This window comes from Ambystoma mexicanum, chromosome 3p, assembly GCF_040938575.1.
Source record: "Ambystoma mexicanum isolate Mex_15411 chromosome 3p, UKY_AmexF1_1, whole genome shotgun sequence".
Lineage (NCBI taxonomy): Eukaryota > Metazoa > Chordata > Amphibia > Caudata > Ambystomatidae > Ambystoma > Ambystoma mexicanum.
The window spans coordinates 925,264,399-925,286,943 of NC_090925.1; the positions used below are offsets into that span (position 1 = coordinate 925,264,399).

At 45.5% G+C, this 22,545-nt stretch overlaps 1 protein-coding gene across 4 annotated transcripts in view; it reads left to right on the forward strand.

Moving 5' to 3' along the window:
* The window catches only part of UQCC1 (ubiquinol-cytochrome c reductase complex assembly factor 1), a 999,068-nt gene that overhangs the window by 165,135 nt on the left and 811,388 nt on the right, over positions 1-22,545 (forward strand). For all 4 annotated transcript variants that reach the window (XM_069652211.1, XM_069652212.1, XM_069652210.1 and 1 more), the window contains one exon: positions 6,502-6,609. In XM_069652211.1, the coding sequence (XP_069508312.1) occupies positions 6,502-6,609 (108 nt within the window). The remainder of the gene's footprint in view (positions 1-6,501; positions 6,610-22,545) is intronic.

Sequence of the window (22,545 nt, forward strand, 5' to 3'; positions counted from 1 at the left end):
TTCCCACCCACGCCCTTCATGCACAAGGTAGTGAGCAATATCAGGAGCTCCAAGAACCTCAGGATCATTCTCGTGGCTCCTCACTGGCCGACGGGCCCTGGTTCTCGGCCCTGCGGCAGATGCCGGTGCAGCCAGAGATTCTTCAGCCCCCTCGAGAAGGGCCCTCTACTAGCACAGTAGGGAGACACAGTACTACACCCACCTCCAGAGAGACTAGTCCTAGCGGCCTGGTTCCTGAGCAGTTAACGCTCCAGCACCTTCAGCTGTCCAGCGACAATATGGAGATCATTCAAAATGCCAGGAGTCAGGCTACTCGCAAGCAGTACAAAGTAAATGGACAAGATTCTGCTTTTGGGCTAAGGAACACGGGGTGAACTCACTGACATGCACCCTCGACCAAGTATTATCATTCCTGTCCTATTTTGCCAGGTCTGGCATCCAGGTTGATACCCGCAGAAAGTTCCTGTCTGCTATCGCGTTGTATACAAACTCTGACTCTCTTAACCTATCCTCGGCCAATCCCGTAGTAAAGAAAGACCTGACTGGGTTGATCAGGCTTTACCCCCTGGTCAAGCGTCTGCATCCCATTTGGGACATGAACGTAGTGTTAAGCACTAAAGCACACAAACCATTTGAACCCATGGCGACGGCAGCCATTAAGTTGGTCACTTTAAAGACAGCCCTTCTGGTTGGGCTCACATCTGCCTGCAGAGTGTACGAGATCCAGGCGCTAATCGCCTCTGAGTCGTACACTAGATTTCACAAGGACATAGTCGTGCTCTGCACACACCCCCAAGTTTCTTCCGAAAGTGGTATCATCCTTCCATATCAATGAGGAGATTGTGCTCCCCACATTCTTCCCGGACCCCAAGGAATATGCAGAAAAGACGCTCCACTACTTGGATGTCAGGAGGCTGTTGAAATTCTATCTAGACAGGACGAAGAGCATCCGCAAGACGGACGCACTGTTTGTGACATTTGGAGACTCTAGACCTTGGCAGCAGGGCTCCAAGGCATCCATAGCACGATGGATGACAGTGGCGATCTGTGAGGCATACAACATGCAGCGCAAGGACCCACCACAGGGCATGCATGCGCGTGCTGCAATAGCTAAGGCGGCAGCATCCGCGTTCCAGCGCCATGTTCCCTGGCAGGTGATCAGCAGGGTGGCAACGTGGGCCACTCCTTTGGCTTTTTGCAAGCACTTCTGCTTGGATACCAGTGCCAAGGCTGATGCAGCCTTCGGCCAAGCGGTGCTTTGCGTTCTATTTGCCTAGTAGGTCAGGCTCTCCTACCCAGGGCGTTGTCAGTTGTAATTACCCATACAGGACAGAGGAAAGGGGAAGGGACGTAGGAGTAATTGTTACTCACAAGAGTAACTAATATAGTCCTAGTCCATAGTCCCCGTTCCTCCATACGTCCCACCATCCATTCCCCTATAATAAGACCAGTGAGGTTGGTTGATTCTAACTCAGCCGACGCGTCAAAAAGGGGACTGAGGTGTTGCGCAGGTTGGCGGGGTTAAGGGGGCCCATGCTCTTGAGGCTGTGCTCCTGTGCACCAGTAAATTTAAAGTGGAAGAGTAGTTTTCTGCTGGAAAAGAGGATTTTGTTTCTTTCCCTCACAAGGGACGCCCATACAGGATGCATGAAAGTGGACTATATACGAGGAGTACGTTAGTCACTCCGGTGAGTAACACTTAATTTATTCATGGTTTATCCACTGGCAAATGACTAACGCTGAGCTCATCAGTTCCAGCGAGGTTTAGAAACCAACCCCTGCCAAAAGGAGAACAACTTATTAAATGCGTTCAGTTGAAAACATTTTCATCCAGCTAGACAACCATGCTGGAGCCAAGCAAGCTATTCACGAGGCACCTATTCACACCGAACAGTGTAGTGGCAGGGGAGAGGGCGTTAGCAGAAGAGGTGAAACCGTTCTACAGAATCGGAGAGCAACAAACCCTCCTACTCTAACATACATTTGGAAGACTACATTGCAACAAGTAATGAAGAGCCAGAGGGAACAAGAGGGCCTCTCCAAGGAGCAAAGCTGTGTAACAGGATTATAGAAATACGTTTTGTAGCATCTTGATCACACAAAAACCAGCACAGCACTGCAAGGCTGTTTGCAGAATGCTGCATGCTGGGGTAAGTGAATTGTGAAAGCTATAATTAATTGAAGTGCATAATCGCACAGCCCAGAGTGAACCGATCTACCAGTAGTCCAAAACACAACATGCACAGAAATGTGGCTCTAAAGCCCAGAACAGTTGCACAAAAACACTGCATAGTAGGAAAACAGATTGTTAGCAAAAGTATGTGTTGCATATGCTAATATATGGTATAATTGGCACATTTATTACATTGAGCAATTACATGATTTAGTCACAGGATGCCCATGTGTGGGATACACAGAAGAGACTGACATGCTTATCTTTAGCAAAACTAGAATGTATTTGATCCCACAAGTTAATAAGTCTCTTGGAGTTAGTTCAGTATGTGCAAAGCAAGCCTCTTGTGGGTAGATCGTATGTACAAAACAAGTCTCTTACAAATGTCTTGGGTGGGCACACATTCAAGCCTTTTGCGACTTCCACTGACGACCCATGATCTTGTCTTCAGGTTGTGAGTTACCTGTTTCTGTAGATCTGGTTACTCTGGTATCTTCTATATTAATTATCAAGCCCCTATCGGTCTCGGATGTTATTCAGATTGTCGAGGCATTTTCTAAGTCTCTTGAGCAACCACAACTGCTCCCAGGTCTTTTACGCCAGAGGGGGTTTTAGTCTGGCCTCTGTTCTCCATTCTCTCTGAGACTTTGTCCCAGGTATCACTATAGGCTCGGATGGTCTAGCATATTTGCTCCCTGCCCCTTGGTGATGCTGCGTTGACTCAGTCCTCCTCCCACCACTGTCTGCCCTGAACCAGTCTGGACAGTGGAACCTACCAATAAACTAGGATTATGGTGTGGGGTTGGGGGTGGTGGTGGGGGAGCGTCTCCACCCTCGCTAGGTTTGATGCAAGGATTTTCATCTCTAGCTGGTACTTTGCTTCTTTCGCTGCATCTTAGGGGATGACTTTAGCCAAGAATGTTAACCTTCCTTCTTGAAACTTTCTTCACAGATGGTAACCCTTTTCCAACAAACTTCTTTTTAGATGGTACTCCTTCTCGGAGCCTCCAACTTCCTGCGTTCTTAATATGCTTCTTGCTCGTCATACCTCTCCAAAAACTCCTCTTCAGCTCCTACTCGAACAGCCCATCCCTGTCCAGGGCTTCCTTTAAGCCCGGATTTCTGCCTGTAAGGTGGAGTCAAGGTAAACGTGCTGCATATTGTCAGATGGTCTGTGGGTGCCTAGATCTAACATAATTTTAAGGCAGTCTACCATTTTGGATTTCAAACTCTGGCTGACTTTGAGGGTTGCCCTCCTCAACCCCTAAAAGCTGTGTTGAGTTTGATTGTTTCTTTCCTGCGTCCTTTAATTTGTCAGCGTTTGTAATGGGTTGGTATTTGTGACAGGGTCAGAGACCTAAACCAGTCAAGAGAGGATGGGGAATACTCTCAACCTGTGGCAAGAGGCCTACGAGGTTGTTTGCCAGAGGCAGTCCAGCTCCAGAGGCACATGAGAGTTGCGAGGGCCCCAGTCTCTGCCCCTTCCACCAGTGTCTCTCTAAATAAGGGAAGTATCACTTCCTCTCTTCTCCCACGTGTAGTGGTTCTCCTTGTCCTGTAGGACTACAACTACCGGACGACCCTGATGTGCCGGAGAGGCTACTTCAGAATTTCATGGAGGAGAGAGGTAGTGGGAAGGTAGCAGAACACAACACCAATTAGACCCGCAATTCAGATGATTCATGCAACATGCACACAGACTCCAGAATAGAATTTGTTTGCAGTGGGCCACCATCATGGAAAGTCTGTGCACCTGCACAAGAAAAGGGTTGGCGCTTAAGGCCCATTTTTATGCATGTAACCCGGATCACAGGGGAAAATAAGGCAGTCATTGGCCTGGGGTACCAACTGACACAGGGACCAATTAAGGGGGAAGGTTAACAGGACAGATTGTTTGTGTGAGTTCAAGGTGAACCCATAGAGCTGGCAGAAGAAGGATATTAACCTGAGCGTTGAGGAAGATTACAGAGAGAATGTGCAAAGTGAGGTATTGGTTGGTGGTGAAAGAAAATGGTACTTGGGTGTGAGAGTTCATGCAAGGTGAGTGAATGAGACTAAGGGGGAGCTAAAGGGTGTGCGTGATAGTGTATAACGAAGGTGACCGAAAGAGTGAAAGCAGTGTGGGTGGAGTGGGGAGAGTGGTGGGTGGGGTAGAGTAGTGGGTGGGGAGAAGAGGGTAGAGTAGTGGGAGGTGAGATGTGGTGGGAGGAGGGAGGAGGTAAGATGAGGCAGGAAGAGGGTAGAAGTAAGGCATAGAGAAAGGGAGAGAAAGTGGGAGGAAGTGCGGGTAGTTGAGTAGGAGGGAGATGCAGGAAAGATTAGGGTTGGAATTAACAGGGTCTAAGAGGGGAAGGACAAGTGGAGCCTGTGCAATTGGAAGGGGCCTATTCCAATTGTAAAGACCCCTGTTATTCCGTTGGACCCCTGGACATGATTCACCTAGAAAATCCCAGAGGGAGATGGATAGATCAGCCTTTAGGCCATCACAACCAGCCAGTCAGCTACTTGACAATAGGGGTTACCAATCTCTAGTGACCACCTTGGAGGATAGGGAAGTCAGGGCTAGGGAGGAATCAGTCCATGGGAGACAAGAGAATAGAAACCCCTTGAATTGTCTTCAAGAGTTGGTGTGTTCTTGAGGCATCTGTGACAGATATGTCAGTGTGTATTAGGAGAGGAAGTAAGTTCCAGGAAAACCTTTCTGCTCTGGAAAGTCTGTTTCGCAAGAGTAATGGCACTTTGTGACCCCTGCGGTATTCATTGTAATAGAGTATGGGAGGGATAGAATGTATCCGTGCAAGTCCTACAGACCATGGTGGGATTGCCTTCCTTCTTTGTGTTTTAACTGTATCCACGTCAGTGTTGCTGAATGCATTGAAAGGATGGCTGAATACACATGTTTTATCCTGCACCGCTCCCGAAGAACACAATTTATCAGAATTACCATGAGAAATCCTGATTTGACTCTGCACAGATGCTGAGGATTACCTTACATCCTTACAATGTTTTTTTAATACTGTACATCAGACTTTTTGTGAGAGGAAGGGTTAACATATCTGGAACCAGGGAAGGACAGGTAAAGGTAACTGTCGGCTCCTTAGGGGAAGCTCTCCCCATAAATATCCTTCGGGTCCCTGAGTGAGTTCATGTGACTGTTACCCACTTCAGCCTGGGAACACAATAAGGGTGGTGGTGAGATGTCCCATTTACCTTCTTCCGGTCTAGCATCCACGAGTTCTGAGTGGTACACAGCCTATGACCACCCATTTATTACGCAGGGTCAAACAGGGAACCTCGCCAGTAATTTACCAACTTAAAATTAAAAAGCGTGCCCCATTCTAGTTTTTCCTCATGGTTTAAAATGTGTAGATTTTGGCAAGCAAAGGCATGACCCAAGATATTTAGTAAGGTTGACTTTCATAACTCGCCCTAATATAGATTACAAAATGATTCACCAATTTCTGGGGTGCGATAGATGTGCAGGCCATGAAGATCACGTTGTCTGCATAATGAAAACTGGTGATTTAATCTACAAAAGGTGGAAAATCCTTGGTCACTTGTTTAGTGTATGTGTGTGTGGTAAATGACCTACTAAATGCATCTTTTATGCCAACATCTGCCATAATTGACAGGCTGCTGTGTAACTCCTGCAATATCGAATTAAGCATAATGGATTTACCATTTCTGCCAGAGTTCTCCATTCGATTACTCTGTTAATGCAATGGAAAGTTGCACTTAGTTCCATGTGACAAACATGCTAGTTATTCGCTCAGTAATGAGCAACTGTTCTCATCGTTATCCCTTATCTGAACCCATTTTAGGCATCTTGTAGCACTTTCTTAGAGGTTATCCAGTCCATCAGACAATCATAAATCATTTTCCAACAATTTTTGCTGTAGACCAGAAGTCTTTTTTTCTTGTCACATTACGAGTTTGAAACTTCAATGCCCAATTCCCCTAACCTTGTGCCCAAGTAATTTCATCTTCAAACTGTAAAAACAAAGTTTACTTGGTTTAATTTCACTGCATTGAGGTCTCAAACCTTACACCAATATATTTGTGTTCTATTGCAATTTTGCCCATGTTTGATGACGGAGTAGATGCAAAACGCTTTGCTCACTCTTTTTTTACAATATACGTATGAAGGTTTTCGTTTCTAGTGTGTGAAAATAGTCAGCAGCTCAGTAACATATGTGGAAGGGGTTTTATTTTTCTGAAACTGACGATATTTCAGCTGGCAAAATAAAGGAAGCAGGTGGTACAGCATATAACTGGACAGTTCCCTTTTCCGGATATCGTTTAATTTTTTTACCTGTACTTTTACCTAGGTATGCACTACAAAGGGCAACCTACAGCCATCTGAAGAGGAAGTTGGAGCCTTCACTAAAATAATTGAAGCCATGGGATTCACTGGACCTCTGAAATACAATAAATGGGTAAAGTAATTATTTCACTGGAATTAATACGTTCCTTAAAACATACTTGTAATAGTTGAAAGAGCAAAGTAAGTTTACTGCTGGTTCATCTGTTGCAAGGAGTAGAATCTGCTCTATTGTCTACTGCTGATCCGAATAAAGAAATAAAATCCTTGTTAAAATATTAATCGTGCTTTTCCAATCCCAGAAGAATCCTCGAAACTCATTCCTTTTGCCCGCTATCAAAACATTAAAAACTCAAATATCACCATGTATCTTCTGTCTATCGCTGCTAGTTCAAATCCGATCTGATTGCATATTTTGCCAACGTACCTGGTAGCATTTGTTATGTAGCCCTTTAGATATATTGGCAGTCATAGTGCATATCTTTTTTTTCAGTTTTCAATGTACTGACTGTGGATGTGGCCTACTTGTAGACGTTTGCAACACTGCACCCTGTTCTGGAAATGGCGGTTGGGGCTGAGAATCGGGGTAAGGGTGATGGCATAGTGATTAGGGGTGAGGAAACAAGTGTGCAGGGAAGGGAAATGGTAGTGAATAGAACCGGGTGAGCCAGAGTTCTAGCATGCCCATCGTCAGGAGTATTTGTTTTGGGGTGGGGCGAGTCTGGCCCCAAGAAATCACAACAAAAAAAGTTGAAATGGGGCTGCCAAGGAGGTTTCTATTCTCATATGGTGTGTTCAGTTCCAAATTTCTTGGAAGATGGTGGTAAAATATAAATGTTATGGGCACACGAAACCACCAACTGACCAAACAAAAACTTGATTTAAAGGCAAGTTCGCAGTGACTTTGGGGACCATCAGCCAGAGGATTTGGAGAAAATAATGGCAAACATATTTTTATGTATATTTGGCCAGTAAAGTAGTCAGAACAAGATCTAATATAAATTCAACCTTCCAGGGATTTCTCTCTCTTATGGTTTCTGGAAAACGAGCGTTGTCAGTTTATACATTTCAAAACACATTGTACTAGTAATATTAGTCATAAGTGTTTCTAATTTAAATACAACTTTATATGGCAGAAGACTCTTCCAGTGAATGCTTGGACAAATGAGTGACTGTGAATTTGATAGTACATAGGGACATTATCATTTGAAACATTAAATTGATAGAATATAAAGAAATATGCTTCAGAATTCCTAGAAAGGAGACGTGTTAGAAATTGCGGACAAATGTGAACTTGAACTCTAACGGTGATCAAAATTATAGAGAATTTTTTTAAAGCTTTGGGAATTTTCCTCTGAGGATTTCGTTTAGAAAATACATTTCAAATGGCGCATTCTGAAGCACATTGCACCAGTAATAATTGCCAATATTCAAATTTTAAGTGTATAGCCATGGCTGTAAACAATATCTGAGCACATGAGTGGAATATGGTTAATTTGAAAAGCTCCCTTCATCATGCGATATGTAGAAAGTAGATATAATTTAAAAGTAATTCATCTGGAGAGCTGCGTGGAGGTATCCTCCATAAGGAATGTATTTGATGGTGCGTGGTCTATGGTGCATTTATTTTAAGTATATTTGTTCAGAAACCTGATAGTGACCATCCGCACGTGCCAACACACCGCAATTATCAATCATTAGACGTTCATCTACTCTCTCCAAAATCACTGCTAATACCGCTTAGTACTCTTCTCTATTGCAATATACTATAGCCTCAATTCATCAGATTGTTCATATCAGCATTTAATAGCCCAGATGTTAGCACATTATTACAGATTGAAATGTAAGTACATACTATTTCAAATCATTTGTGCATTTGATGATGTCAAGGATGGCACTCTATTAAGAGTGGCACAGGACACCCAGGAAGGATTTGGGTGGTTGTGCCAAAGTAAAGTGGACAGAATAGTTCACACACAGCTGAAAGAAAGGAGAGCGAAAGAAGGCAAGTGTAGTAAGGGAAAAGGTACAGAATAGATTCCCTCTTGGGGTGTATGCAGATATAGGAAAAGAGTATTCCACGAACCTTAGGAAAACTCTAACCTTCTGCACAGTTTGCTATAACAGAGGCCTATACTGTTTGCTCATGGCTTGGAACAACAGCAATGGGTGTCTGTAACATAGAAACTCGACAAGGGAAGGGGCAGAGGTTGCCTGACGGAAACCAACAGACAAGCTCTGTACAAGGGGTCTACAAACAGTACAAGAGAAGACACTAACAGATACATCCAGGGAAAAGGAAGTCGAATAGCAAACTAGCAGAAGGAAATGAAGGGAAAGCCCTATAACAGGATTGGATAGGGAGAAAGAACTGAGGGTTGAAAACAAGGAAGAAAGCAAGGGAGCAGCAGTCAGGAAACAGGGGAACTGTAATAACTGAAAGTAAACAATTAAGGTATACTGATGTGGATAGCAGAGGACGGTAGGGTACAAGGTAGAAAGCTCAGAAAAGCAGGGAAGCAATGGGCAAGCCCAAAAGGAGCAGGGCTGTAAGGAAGGAAGCCCCGAGGGAAAGGGCTTAGGGCAGCGAAGTGAAGCAGGCTGCACGGCAACGAGCCCAGAAGGGCCGGGCAGCAAGGAGTGAGCCCAGAGGAGTAGGGCCGCGGACTGTAGAAGGCTGCAGGAGGACTGTAGAAGGCTGCTAGACTGGAAGCCCAGCGGACGAAGACTGTAGGTTGAAGGCAGTGGAGCGTGATCTGCTGTAAGGCAGGAGCCTGGGAGCCAATGGCGGAAGGTAGCAGCGGAGCGTGATCGGCTGCAAGGCAGGAGCCTGGAAGGCAAGGGCGGAAGGTCGCAGCGGAGCGTGATCGGCTGCAAGGCAGGAGCCTGGAAGGCAATGGCGGAAGTTAGCAGCGGAGCGTGATCGGCTGCTTGGTTGGAGCCTGGAAGGCAAGGACGGAAGGTAGCAGCGGAGCGTGATCGGCTGCAAGGCTGGATCCTGGAAGGCAAGGACGGAAGGAAGCAGCGGAGTGTGATCGGCTGCAATGCAGAGGAACCGCATACAAAGATACGTAGCTCGAAGCAAAAAGGTGCTGGAAGGACTCTTAATGCAAGAGAATGAGCCCCTGCAGGCAGCAGCTTTTATACTGCCCAGCCCAGCACAGAGGCTGGCTAATTGGTCGCACCTGGCTAAGCACACCTGCAGACAATCGGCCACCTCCCTCTCTGTTCCTGAGCTGGTGGAAGCAGAGCAAATCCCTAAGGCTTCTGGGGATTGTAGTTCCGATGATGACCAGTCGTTCCTTCCGTCTCTATAGGGCAAGGTGGTGAGGATCTTCACTGACACTACCACAATGTTCTACATCAGGAAACAAGGGGCACTCAATCCCCAGCGCTCTCCAGGGAAGCACAGGACTTGTGGCGCTGTGCTGTCAAGAGATGTTTCTCGTTTCTCTTTGCCTATGCAGGAGTCAAGAACACCATTGCAGATTCCGTAAGCAAGAACGTGCACTCCTGCCACAAGTGGGAACTTCAGCAGGACCAAGTGAACCGCATCTTCGTCAAGTGGGGCAAGCCCCAGATAGACCTGTTTGCGACTGTGGCAAGCTCCAAATGCCAGAAGCTTGCCAGCAGATTCCACCAACCAAGAAGCATGGGGGACGCATTTACCTTCCTGTGGGGAGGCCTGTTTCTGTACGTGTTTCCTCTGTTGCCTCTCCTGCTACGAGTCAGCAATACACTCAAACAGTGCTGATGCAGGATGATACTCATCGCCCCAGAATGGCTGCATCAGATTTGGTATCTGGACCTTCTCTGTCGTCGTCACTCCCGTCAAGCTGCCGGTAGTTCCATACCTTCTCACTAGAGAAGGAGGTGCTATCCTGCATCATGACCCAAGGTCTCTGAACCTGAAGGCTAGGCTCCTGCAGCCCTAGAGTTTGGTGGCTACGAGTTGCCGGCAGACTGCAGACAAATCCTCGCCAAGGCCAGGGCATCGTTGACTTTGAAGTGCTAGTGCTTTGCAACATGGTGCCGGTCGCAGAATATTACCCCATTGAGGATCACAGCGCAGCAGGTTCTCCCATACCTGCTCTCCTTGGCCAAGGCCGGTCTGGTGTACACTTCTATCAAGGTTCATCTGGTGGCCATCTCCTGCTATACCAGGTCTTCAGGAAAATCGTCACTTTGATCTCATCGACTCGTCAAGGAGTTCCTCAAAGGACATATTCGATCTTTCCCGCCGGTGAAGGCTCCTGCCCCGGCGTGGGAACTCAACGTGGTGCTGATGAGGCTCATGGCGGCCCCTTTTGAGTTTATGCATCGGGCCACTCTCAAGTTCCTCTCGTGAAAAACGGCTTTCCTTGTGGCCATTACCTCTGCTAGGAGTGTATGTGAGATCCAGGCCCTGTCCTGCAAACAGCTATACCTGACTTTCCACGAATAGAGGTTGTTGCTGTGGACCCACCCCTCTTTTATGCAGAAGATTCTGTTGGAATTCCACTTCACCAAGCCTTTGGTGTTACTGTTTTTTTCCCCGAAGCCTTTGTCACCGGCTGAAAGTGCCTTGCACTAGCTGGGCATTGCTTGTGCTCTGAAGTTCAACGTGACAGGCACAATGGGCTTCCGGAGGACTTTCCAGCTGTTCTTGAACTTTGGTCCTGTTAACCATGGGAAGGCCTTGTCCAAGGCTTCCATCTCAAGGTGGCTCTCCGGCTGCATCATGTACTGTCATCGGCTGGTGAACCAACCGCTCCCCGACCGTCGGAGAGCCCACTCCACCAAAGCGATCGCTGCGACAATGGCGTTTCTGTCTGGTGTGACCCTGCTGGACATCTGCCGGGAGGTTTTCATGGAGGTCTACACACACCTTCACAAGATTCCAATGCGTCGCCAGAGAATTCAGAGAGGAGTCCAGAGTCGGCCAGGCAGTGATACACAACCTGTTCGCTTGAGGTGAGTTTGTTACAGAGGTAAGAGTTGTTTGCTTCTGTTGAGCCTTGCCACCTCCCATGGTTGTGCAATGTTGTACTTCTATGTATTCGTTATTCATGAGCATGTGAATCCATGCCAGACCCCATGCTGGAGAAGGAACCAGTCACGTACCATAACTATTGTTCTCCAGCATGGGTCTGGCCTGGATTCGCATGCAAACCCTCCCTCTGACCCCGCTGCAGCTCTTCTTGGTCATACTGCCACTTTACATGCTTACCATATCTGAAGATGGCTGCCAGAGGAGGGGCTTCGGGAGAGGACTGGCATTGGATGGGAGCAGTATGACACAGAGGACAGTGATTGGTTTAGAGGAGAAATACAGTTTATAAGTGAAAGTGAAACTGTTTTTCTTTTTACCGAGTATTCCCAGCCTGACGACGGGGACTATTCGTGAGCATGTGAATCCATGCCAAACCCATGCTACAGAAAAATAGTTAAAGGTAAGTAACGTGTTCCATATTCTGAATTTTTACAGTTCCACATTAAAGACACATTTACCCAATTCACCAAAAGACAGTGATACAATTACCTGCCCTGTTTTCACAGTGCTGTAATAAGGGGTACATCATTTTAACTAGTTTCCTCGATACTGAAAATATCCTCACATTGAAAATAATTATCTACCCAAAAACTATGACTAGCTTCACATGCCTTTAAGGTATTGCCTATTTCCTAATGCCATGTTTGACCAGTTCTACCATCCCCAATTACAGCCATTTCATTTTCTGTGACTGTTGGAGCTAGTTCATTCCTTTTAATTAACTGTTGTGGACACCCATAACATTTTTAATAACAGATATTTCTACATTCCACATAACCAGCTCCAAGTATTGACAGCACCCATCATGTCGGTATACAGATCATTTTGACCACCTGTATGTCCATTACACATTTATCCAGTCCTCACATGCTAGTTTAGGTCTGGTGAATTACCACCTACTCAGTTACACATATGACCACTTCCCTCGCACACAGTACCACGACTGGCCAGCCCTAAAACGCTCAGCAAATGTGAGCTGCAATAAAAGGTATGTCCAGTTCATTAATGAACAGGAACAGGTATCTGAATCAGGTATCTGAGTTCCCACCTCCTGTGGAACGGATATCCTTGGTTCCCACATGCTTAGTAACAGGTTGTTTTGTTTGGATAAAGGAATGGAAGGTTGGCATCCCAAGCATTCCAATGATGTCTGAAGATGGTTGACTGATGTTGTTCAAACTCTTCTGTAGTTTTGTGTGGGCTAAACTGATGCCAAAGACTTCATATTTCGGCGATAGACTGGTCTTGGGCATGTGACAAATCCAAGGTTAAAGCTGACCCAACAGCTGAAGAAGTAGTTATAGCCGAGATAAGGGAGGACAATTTGAGCTTCTTGGGTCTCATGGGGGTAGGCCACATGAAGCTGTGGGTATTCAGTGCTTTGTGGAAATTAAGGACATTTCAGTTGCCTTAAGTGTGGAAGTAGGTTATTCATGCCCAAGAATGGTACAACCATCCATTCCACCTTCATTCTCTTTCTCGTCCTGTTTTTCCACTAGCATCTTAAAATCTCTTCTGTGCTTTCTATTCTCTTCCCCACTTTTGGTCTCTGCTGGACCCAGCCCCAAAAGACCCCCAGTGAACGTGAATTCTACAAGGTTCTATAATGTAAGAAAATGTTAACTTCATATGGAATATCCATAAATGTAGAATAGTCGGCTCCTAAACCTTTTCATTTGATTAGGAGGTTAACAGTTGTGTTCCAGAAAACCAATCTCGAGGATCAGGGTGTATCATAGTGCTTGGAGACTGCTGGGGTGTGTGGGTTAAGTGTATTATGGTTTGGGCACAGGGTCTTGAAGTTTGTTGTAACTTACATGTGTAGTCAATTAAGAGCTTTTCTGGCAGACTCTGTATGATCACAGAATCGTATTACAAGGATGATCCATGAAGTGAGTTCCTGTACACACTGGCATTTGGGGTGCTTCATTTTGTAAGACTGATATATAATGCATTGCAGAAATCCATTGCGCTTCCATTAATGCTTCCGGTAGTTGTTTGAGGATCGTAAAGCAATGATGCCTCAAAGATGGGTTAGGTGGATATAAATCTTCTTGTTGATTCTATTTGATTGTAGAATAAAGAAGAGCTCACTTTTGAACATCTTCCAAAGACTGCAGTTTGCGGAGAAGCTAGTGAAGATATCCAGCTGAGAGGCACATTTGAAAGTACCACTGGGACCCTAAACTGGGTGTATATATATATTTTGTCTACGAGAGCCCGCTAAGTTGCAATAAGTACTGAACTTCCTTTAGGCAATTAAATACATAGCCATTTTACAGTTGGAGATAGATATGGGTGTCTTGAGCATAAGGATTAACAAAGTGGAGGGCTTCCAAGATATTGGTAAATGGGGCAATACAGTTGTTGAAAGAGACCAGCAAATGGGATAATCCTGTAGTGAGTCTGCACTTGATAGGGCTGCTTCTTGATGAGAATAGCCAGCGTTGGACTTGCTTGGCAGTTTCTCAGGAAATACTGAGAAACAAGTAAAGTCACCCACTCCCCTCACAACCAAAGCTTCAGCTAACACGTTGGGGGAAGAAGTAATACAATTTCAAGCCTGAAAATCTGGACGTGATTCCAATGTCGTGCAATTCAAAATACCTAAATGCTCCAAGGAAAATAAATATTTTCAGCATGTTTTAGAAGACTTCTTAGGCACAACTACTGGAAGTCCTCGTTTTAAATCGTACAACCTCTCTCAAGTCGTACAATGGCAGTCTCCTATTTTTTGAACATATGTTTGGTTTTTCTGGACTTAATACCTTTTTTGAAGTTTCTAACTGAAGGGGCTGCGCCTAACACCTCATTTCCCCCCACACTCCAGTTTTAGTGAATGTCGGGCAAACACACTGTTCTACCATATTGAAGCTCTTGAGAAGTCAAATGGAATGAGGGTACAAGCCTTGCCATCAACTCATTCAAGGAATAGTTCCTAGGAATAGTTCCTCTTCCCTTCAGTACCTTTTATTTTGATCTTATTTAAGTGGTTGGAAGCCATACAGGACATTAGTTATTAGCATGTTTCTTTCTATGTGCAGTGAGATTTGGATGGTTAACAGTAACCAGTCTTTAGGCGATGTTAGCGAATGTGACATTGGTTGACAACGTATCAGAATATGGCGATTTTGTGCACTTAATGATGGGAGTAACAAGTGCCATGAATATAAGGTATATTGCCTTAATGTTGCCAACATGTTTGGGAAGATAAGATTTTTTTTAGAAGAATAGGAGCTCCGGGTGTTCTTCTGTGAATAGTGTCCACACATTTACCAAAGTTTTTCTGAAATGGGGGTGTCTGGTAACTTCCCTCTGGTTTTGCTCCAGATGTTTCACTGGACCTGTAAGGTTTCCCATGGAATTTACCCTTATGGTTTTTGTGGCCCTCTTTAGGTGGTGGATTAGAATTTTCTTTACTGTCTTTCTTGTGCCTTTTCCCCCTCATCCTTTTTCTGAGTTGTCCCAGAATACTTAGGAGTGGCCCTGTTGGCTACCCATAAGTCAGCAGGTTGATCAGGTCTCTTGGGATCAAGTTCCTTAGAGTCAGCCAGGTGCTGTCTCAGCTCAGGAGAGCAGGCATCAAAAATATTCTCTAGTAAAAACAAATGCCTCATTCGTTCAAAGGAGTTCACTTTTAACCCTTAACCCAACCATCTTAGGTTTTTTAGGCATTCTCAAGCCCAGGTACCCCAAGGGGTACCATCTATCTTTTTATGGTCTCTAAACCTTTTAAGGTATTGAAAAGGAGTCTTTCCAAATCTGCCAATAAGCACCTTTTTGATTAGTCCATAATCTTTCCTGTCATTAGCATTCAACTCCATAATAGCATCACAACCATTCTGGGAGAGCCTAGACATGATCCATGCAACTAAATCATACCCACAAATATTCTGCAAACCATAAGTGAATTCAAAAGTACTCAACCAATCCAACACATCAAGTTAAGGATCATACATACTTACAGCCTCTTTTGGTAGGCGAGGTTTCTTGGGACTAGTAGACCGAGAAGACCCTGTAAAGGAAGCATAATAAAGGGACATCTTTTCATATAATACTCCTACTGCATTTCCCTTTCTCTGAGGAGTCTCTCCTTGTCTTTGTCCTCAGACTGGACTGCAAGTTTCTTGAATTCTAGTTTGTCTCATTCTTTCAAGTGAGAGATATACTGGGCTTACATTGTGACCTATGGGGGTCATGATAGGAGGGTTTGGAGGTACGGGAGAAGGCTAGAGAGGGGAGTTGCTCACTCTTTGAGGATCCTCCTCACCTTCTGACCCATTGGGCAGATTGGAGCTAAGCTCTACACTATCATTTTCATCAATTTCTTCCATATCAATGTTGGGAGTAGGGGTTATGGGCCTACTCCCAGGTTTTTAGAAATTTGACAATTTTTTAATCAACTCATTTTTTTCTTCCTTTAAACTCAGTCCCCTTGTTCTACATACATCTTTCAATTGTTCCATTTTAAGTGCAGTAAGGGACTGTTCATTAAAATTATCAATTTCTGGCATTGTTTTGTTACAAGTTTAGTTTACTTTTTGGTGGAGCTAGCCTTATGGATCGTTTATTTGGGCACACGTACAACCAATAGTCACTGTAATCCACCAGCCACCAGTGTTGGGTAAGAATTGATGCAGTCCAACTGGTGTGGTACTACATAAGACTTATCTCTTGGTATTAGGTAACCCACCTTTTGTTATAGGCCTGTACTTCACACGCTGGTAGTGTTACTGAGGAGCCAGGGTTATCTTAAGAGGGGTAATGTGAGCTGTAGAGCTGTACAATGAAATCAGTAAATACAAGTATCCAAGTAAACACTAACGCACTTAAAGTTACATTATACATATTTATGAATATACACACAAAGATATTTTGTTAAAAGCAGCAACTAATAGTAGCATTAATCCCAATAAGGCAGGTGAGTAACTATCATATGTAATACATTTTCCAACACATAGAGTGACGTCATTTGAGGTCAGTACTAACACTTATTTGTGATCACCAATACAAAATTGAGTTATAAGTAGGGAAAGGTTATAGTTAGATCAGAACATACTTTGTACTTAGAAAACAGTTAGATTCTCCCAGAGGATCTAGGCAGTCTTTTTTATCCTAGCGATAATAGTGTTCAAAAATTAAAACCTGTAAGGGACAAGCACTGTCAAAGCCAATAGGTTCAGAAGGGGGCCTTTAGGGAGCCGGGACAGCCAAAGTCAATGGGCTAGTTCAAAGTTCAGATGCTCTCTTCTTAGAAAATGCTTTAGCAAAGTCAGTAGTTCAAATAGAAAATCACAGCAACTCAAGAGGAGTCACCTGGAAGAAGCACAAGCTGAAACGCCAGTGCAATTGAGATGAAGTCAACTCTAAAGAGGGTAAAATAACGCTCTCCAAGGTAGGAAGCACCACAAATAGCAAAATCCTGATGTACCCCAAGCCCCACAGTCCCTGAGAACTGAAGAATTTGTTCAAGGTGCATGCCCTTCTGTTGCAGTGTAGCAGACCCTTGTTCCCGATCCTTGGTCGTGGTTACAAAAGGAAAGACGTCTGGCAGGCTACTGTAGCAGCACTCGAGAGAGGTACTCGACAGCAATGGATTCTCCTCGATTCAGCGGTTCTTGTGGTTTTGGCACCTTTTTCTCAGCACCAAAGAAGAACGAACAGCTCCGGTTAGAAGTTACTTGATCCCTCTGTCCTGATCTCTGGTGAGGGGACTCTGGATGAAGATTTCCTGCCTCTCTAGGGTCCTCTGGGTGACCAAGAAGTTTTGGCCAGATTCGCACTTTCGAAGACCATGCACTCGATGATGGTCAGGGGTCCCCGGGTATTGGTATTCTGCAGCCTTGGTAAGTTACAGCTAATTGGGCCCACCAGCCCAAGGGAGGAAGTCGTCCCATGCGGGTCTTACGAAAACGGGGTCAGCACAGCTGCAAGGCTTCACCTGGCACTTCACAGTCCAGGAGGGTGCTGCTTCCGTCTCTTCACGTCTTCTTCATCCGATGTTGTCGTCCAGTGGTCCTCTCTGCCTCTAGTCCCAAAAACCTCGCCTTTTAAACAAGTTCCCATTCATTCACAGCCCTAGGCCGTCGATCACCCAGCAGGGTGGCTGCCCAACCAGCCGGCCAATCAGAACTGTTTTCACTCAGGCATACCTAGAGACAAAGGTCAGGGACGTTTTGGGACCCTCCCTCTCTTCCTGCCTTTCCAGACACACTGGAGCCTGGGCGGGTTTCAGGGCTGAAGCCCGCCAATGGCAAAATACACAAAGGACTCAAACGCAATTCAAACAGAGTTAAAGCCCAGAAGGCACGGACTGACAAGAAATAGTGAAACAAACAGAATTGTCACCCTCTGCTGCTGTACTGCAGATGAGGATTCAGCCTGAAGATACATGGCACAAGGTAGTAAAAAAGAAACCACTGCCACCAGCTATTCAAGTGATTTAGTGTAACAGAATGTCACATGAGGAGTGGGATAAAGTAATTACTATGTAACCCCCCAGCACTCCACATGGGGTGGTGTGTGCTGAACCCACAAAAGGAAAGGTAAGTTAGACAGGGGGTCATCTTATTATTATTGGGAACAGTAGTTCACCCAAGAAAATTTAGTTAAACATTGAGAGAAGTCCAAGGGACTTCCCAGTGGCACTGCACAAAAGGTGCTGGGTGTCACAATGCAAAAAGCCGATGCCTGTGGAGTTTACCAGACCCCATTAAACAGTAAGAAACACACAATTTCTAGTCAGAAAAACAACATGCGAGAGTGAGAAAAAAGCCCCACTCACTCAGAAGTTAATATTAAATAGCCCCGAGTCCAGAAAAAGAGCTGGGGGTCTCCACAGTTAAAGTGATTTGGCACAGAAATGAAAATTCTCCCTAACAGGCGGTGCACAATCGTGGATTTGCAATCTGCACAGCACCTATGCTTACTATACGCTCTGATCCCACATGCACACCTGCCCTTTACCCCTTACCCCCACCACCAGCTAACCCTACATCAACATTATTGCTCTCAATCTGAACTGGTTGGGGGGGACAGGGGAGCTGGACATGCATCCCAACATTCCCCCCTTTAGTTAATCCTACATTAACTAACTCTGCTGCCATTCATTGTCCTTCCTCATACCTCTATGTTCCTTCCTTTGGTATTGAAACCCGACACACATCCCACAAACCTCCTCCTGCCTGGGCATACTGTTCTGGAGTACAGGTAAGATAAATACAGCCTCGATCCCCTGCTAAATCTACCCAATGATCGATGTAATTCTCTGGGTCTGGGGGCAGAGTTGTCACGGTCCCTGGGGGGGAATCAATGCTCCGTTCTATCCTAACCATACAGTGTTGGATGCTGCCATTCATTTGGGCCTGCCCGTCTTTTGTACCGTGAGATGCGCTGCTCACCCCAATTGTAACCATCAACATTGCACTATTTGGGAGTGTCTTTGCACAACATTGAAGCATCATATGACACATGCAAAACATCACCAGGAGTACAACAATCGGGACCATTATCTTCACTAACGCCCCTATCCAAGATGCCGCCCAGGAAAACATATTATTGAACTAGTCACTTTCTTCAATCCTACCATCTGTCTCCATGTTCGTCTTCAGCTTGTGCAGGGCCCCTATGATATGGTTCAGAGATCTGTTCTCCGCATCATATGGGAGATGTAGGTGCAACATGACGATCCAATTTTTTGGCATACCACCCCTTCCATGGCTGTGAGCAGATCGAGAACATATCTATTATGGAGCGTCATGAGTCGGATTGCCCTCATTTTAGTCTTGACAGCACTGAGTCCCTGCTCCGTATCATTGGCCAGCTTTATCACTTCCCATCAGACTACTAACAGCCCCTTAGCATTAGCGGCTGCCTGCACTCCTGGCCCCAACATCGATGCAAAGAACACCTCTGCATGATTGTACAAACGATACTGATCAGGAATCTCATTCACTAGCTTGGAAGAGTATCTTGAAAGATAATTTGATTTTCTCTTCTGTCTCCTGAGCAGTCTCTTCACCCACTTTGGTGAAGGGTGCGGGAAAGTAGGATATTGAGATGGTTGCATGTCCATATTCTATGATATTATAAGATGCTCTTCAGGTACCACTACAATTGCTGAGTGCAGAGTGGCCACGAAACATGTGCCCCTCGATGATGGAAATATGTTCATGTGTGCCTGGTGGCCACAAGTCCAATACATATATATAAGCGCTGCAGTGGCCTTCTTGATATCTGGAATATACAGGGTTCCATTACACTTCTCGTTTATCCCCACTGGATCAATTCCTGTTCCTTGAAAGCACATTTAATTATTTGTCTGTTCTTGTACCTTCACTGGGGTTTCACTGGCCTCTAGCCATGTTAATTTTGAAATGTGTGCAGCACAACTGTCACTGCAGAAACCGTTCACCTTCCATATGACCTCTTCAGCCATCCCCAAGAATCCTCTAGCTGCACAGCTGACCACTGCTGGTTCCCACCTGTTAGACGTAAACAATATCCCTTCTATCCTCAGAAGTGGACGTGCATACATCGATAGTCTTTACTGTTATTGGCACACTTGTCATTGACTCTTTCCATTAACACAAGCCGGACTCCATGTGCTTGAACTAAACTTTGCACCCAACATAGCGCTAGATAGACTAAGCAATGATCGTCGGACAGCGGAATAGATTGGAGTAGCAGTGTTTTGCATGTGTTTCTTGCTTTATCCTATTTATATACACATCTAACAACGATAATGACTTTGGGTATACATTTGTTATTGGTTCCCCTTCTTCTTGTTGTACATCTGTTTGAAAAGAATCTTCGTTATTGCACCCCCCTTTATATGCCTGCACCATATAACACGACTTATAGAAGTGTATATATAGTCAGGCCAAAGAAAAATGCTACGACTATTAATACAACACACAGTGGAGGTAGGAGTGATATTGTGTCAAAATATGTCTGAATATTTTAGCTAAAAATGCTACATGTACTCTTATAATGGTGTAATAAAAATGCAAGTTCAACACAGTAAAAAGGAACATACTTTTCAGCTGCAAGAGTAGCGCTGTAAAGGGGCCGGGGACTCCTTCTCCAGGGGTTGAACATAAAACCTATAACCAAATGAATATAGAAATGCAGTAGCACTGGTTAGTATCATTAAAACTAGTAGTAGTATGGCACGAAGTAAATGGGCCTATAAAAACGTACTTTTGTAGAAAACATGCGTTAGCTTTTCAATGCACAACAAAGCCACAGAGGCTGGAAATGCATTGCAGGTTCCACAATCCCAGGCTAGCAGTGTATGAAGCAAACAGTTATTATTTTTCGAGGTCATAGATTAGAGCTCACAAGTTTTGCTAGCACCCAATGAATGCTTGACCCGATTATAATTCAAAATGCTATTTTCTAAGGGAGCCGAAAAAAGAACCGCAGTTCTTTCAAATTGTGCCGTATTACATTTTGCCTTGGAAAAGAAGAGTGTCCCCGATGTGTAACATCTTTGGAACAGTGCATCTGTGGTTCAAGACTCTGGCGGTGACATGGTGAATAGCTCTTCCCATGAGAATCAGGATGAGGTAACCAGGGCAGTTTAATAAAGTTCCGCTGGTCGTCTCAAATGTTTCAATGAATTGACTTTGTGCTCTGGGATTGGGGGTGGATTGTGACGTCACAAGTTTGTAGTTGAGGGCGATGTGGGAAAGATCATGGACCCAATTATTAAATGAAATGAGATTTATTTGATGTCACACAGTCACAAACATTTGTTAATTAGTATTGCATAAAAGTTCTATTTGAGGGAATTGTGTCCTCCAACGTATTCCACATCTATGACAGGTAATGTCCACAGCTGTCGATCCGTTGTCCCTTGAGGGCCTCCGTCGAGGGTCAACGTCACCGTATGTTATATATAGGACACACAGTGCCCGTAGCCTCAGTTCTGTTTTTTCCGTGAACTTGTTCGCTTCGGAATCTCTGCACGCTCGATTCTTCTCTTTGATAGTGATGTCTTCATCCTCTTCTACTACCCCGAAGTCGGGCTTTAAAGAATGTCGGGACCGCGGTTCGAAGATGTCCATCACGGACCTGCAAGACATCTGCCTCAGGTGCCTCGGCGAAAGCCACGCCACCGACAACTGCGAGGATGCCAGTCCCTGACAGCCAAGTCCTTGCGGGAACAGAAGGGGAAATTGAAGGTAAGTAGAGTGTCTAAGCCCTGTAAATCAGTCTGCTGGGCTTTCAACCGATGACTCGAGGGGCGACCCTCTGCGTTGGCGAAAATCCAGGGGGTCTCGGTCTAGGAGTGGTTCCCGCCATTCCTCTGCCTCGTCGAGGCATTCTAGGGAGGGCCATCACCGGTCACCTTCCCTGTCCTCGTCGGAGGTCTCCGACAGACGGTTGAATTGTCCCACCAAATCTTCATCGCCGGCCAAATGGGATTCAGTCCGCCGGCAGATGTTAGCGATTTTTGAGTCGCAGGGCACAGTTCGTCCGCGCCTTCGAAAGAAGCCGGCAAGGAACGGGCTCGGTCCACCACTCGCACGCCTTTGGGCGGTCGGCGCAATCATCGGGAGCCGCCGAGGTCCCGCTCGGAGAAGGTAGATCGCCATAGCTGTGCCAGATCCAGGTCCCGGTCCTCAACGCCATCGAGACCGTCGAAACCTGTGAAGCCTTCGAAGAAGGCATTGACGCCGTTGGCACCGTGTCCGTCGAAGGACTCTCTCGGGGCTACGACCTCGAAGAAGTTGTCGGCGCCTCGGTCGCCGTCAACGCCGATTCCATCTTTGCCCTCAACGCCGTTTGTGGAGGATTTGCCGGAGATGCCCCTGAGGGCTGTGGAACCTCAGAGGAAGGCTCTCAGTAAGTCTGTGAGGCCTGTTTTTGAGCCATATTCTGTTCCTCCTCCCAGATTGGGTGTGTTCCAACCTCTACAGTATATTTCAGAGGTTGAGGAACTGTCTGACGAGGAGATGGCTGTGCCTCCTGATGTCCCTGATGACCTTTTGTCTGGGCATAGTCAGATGGAGG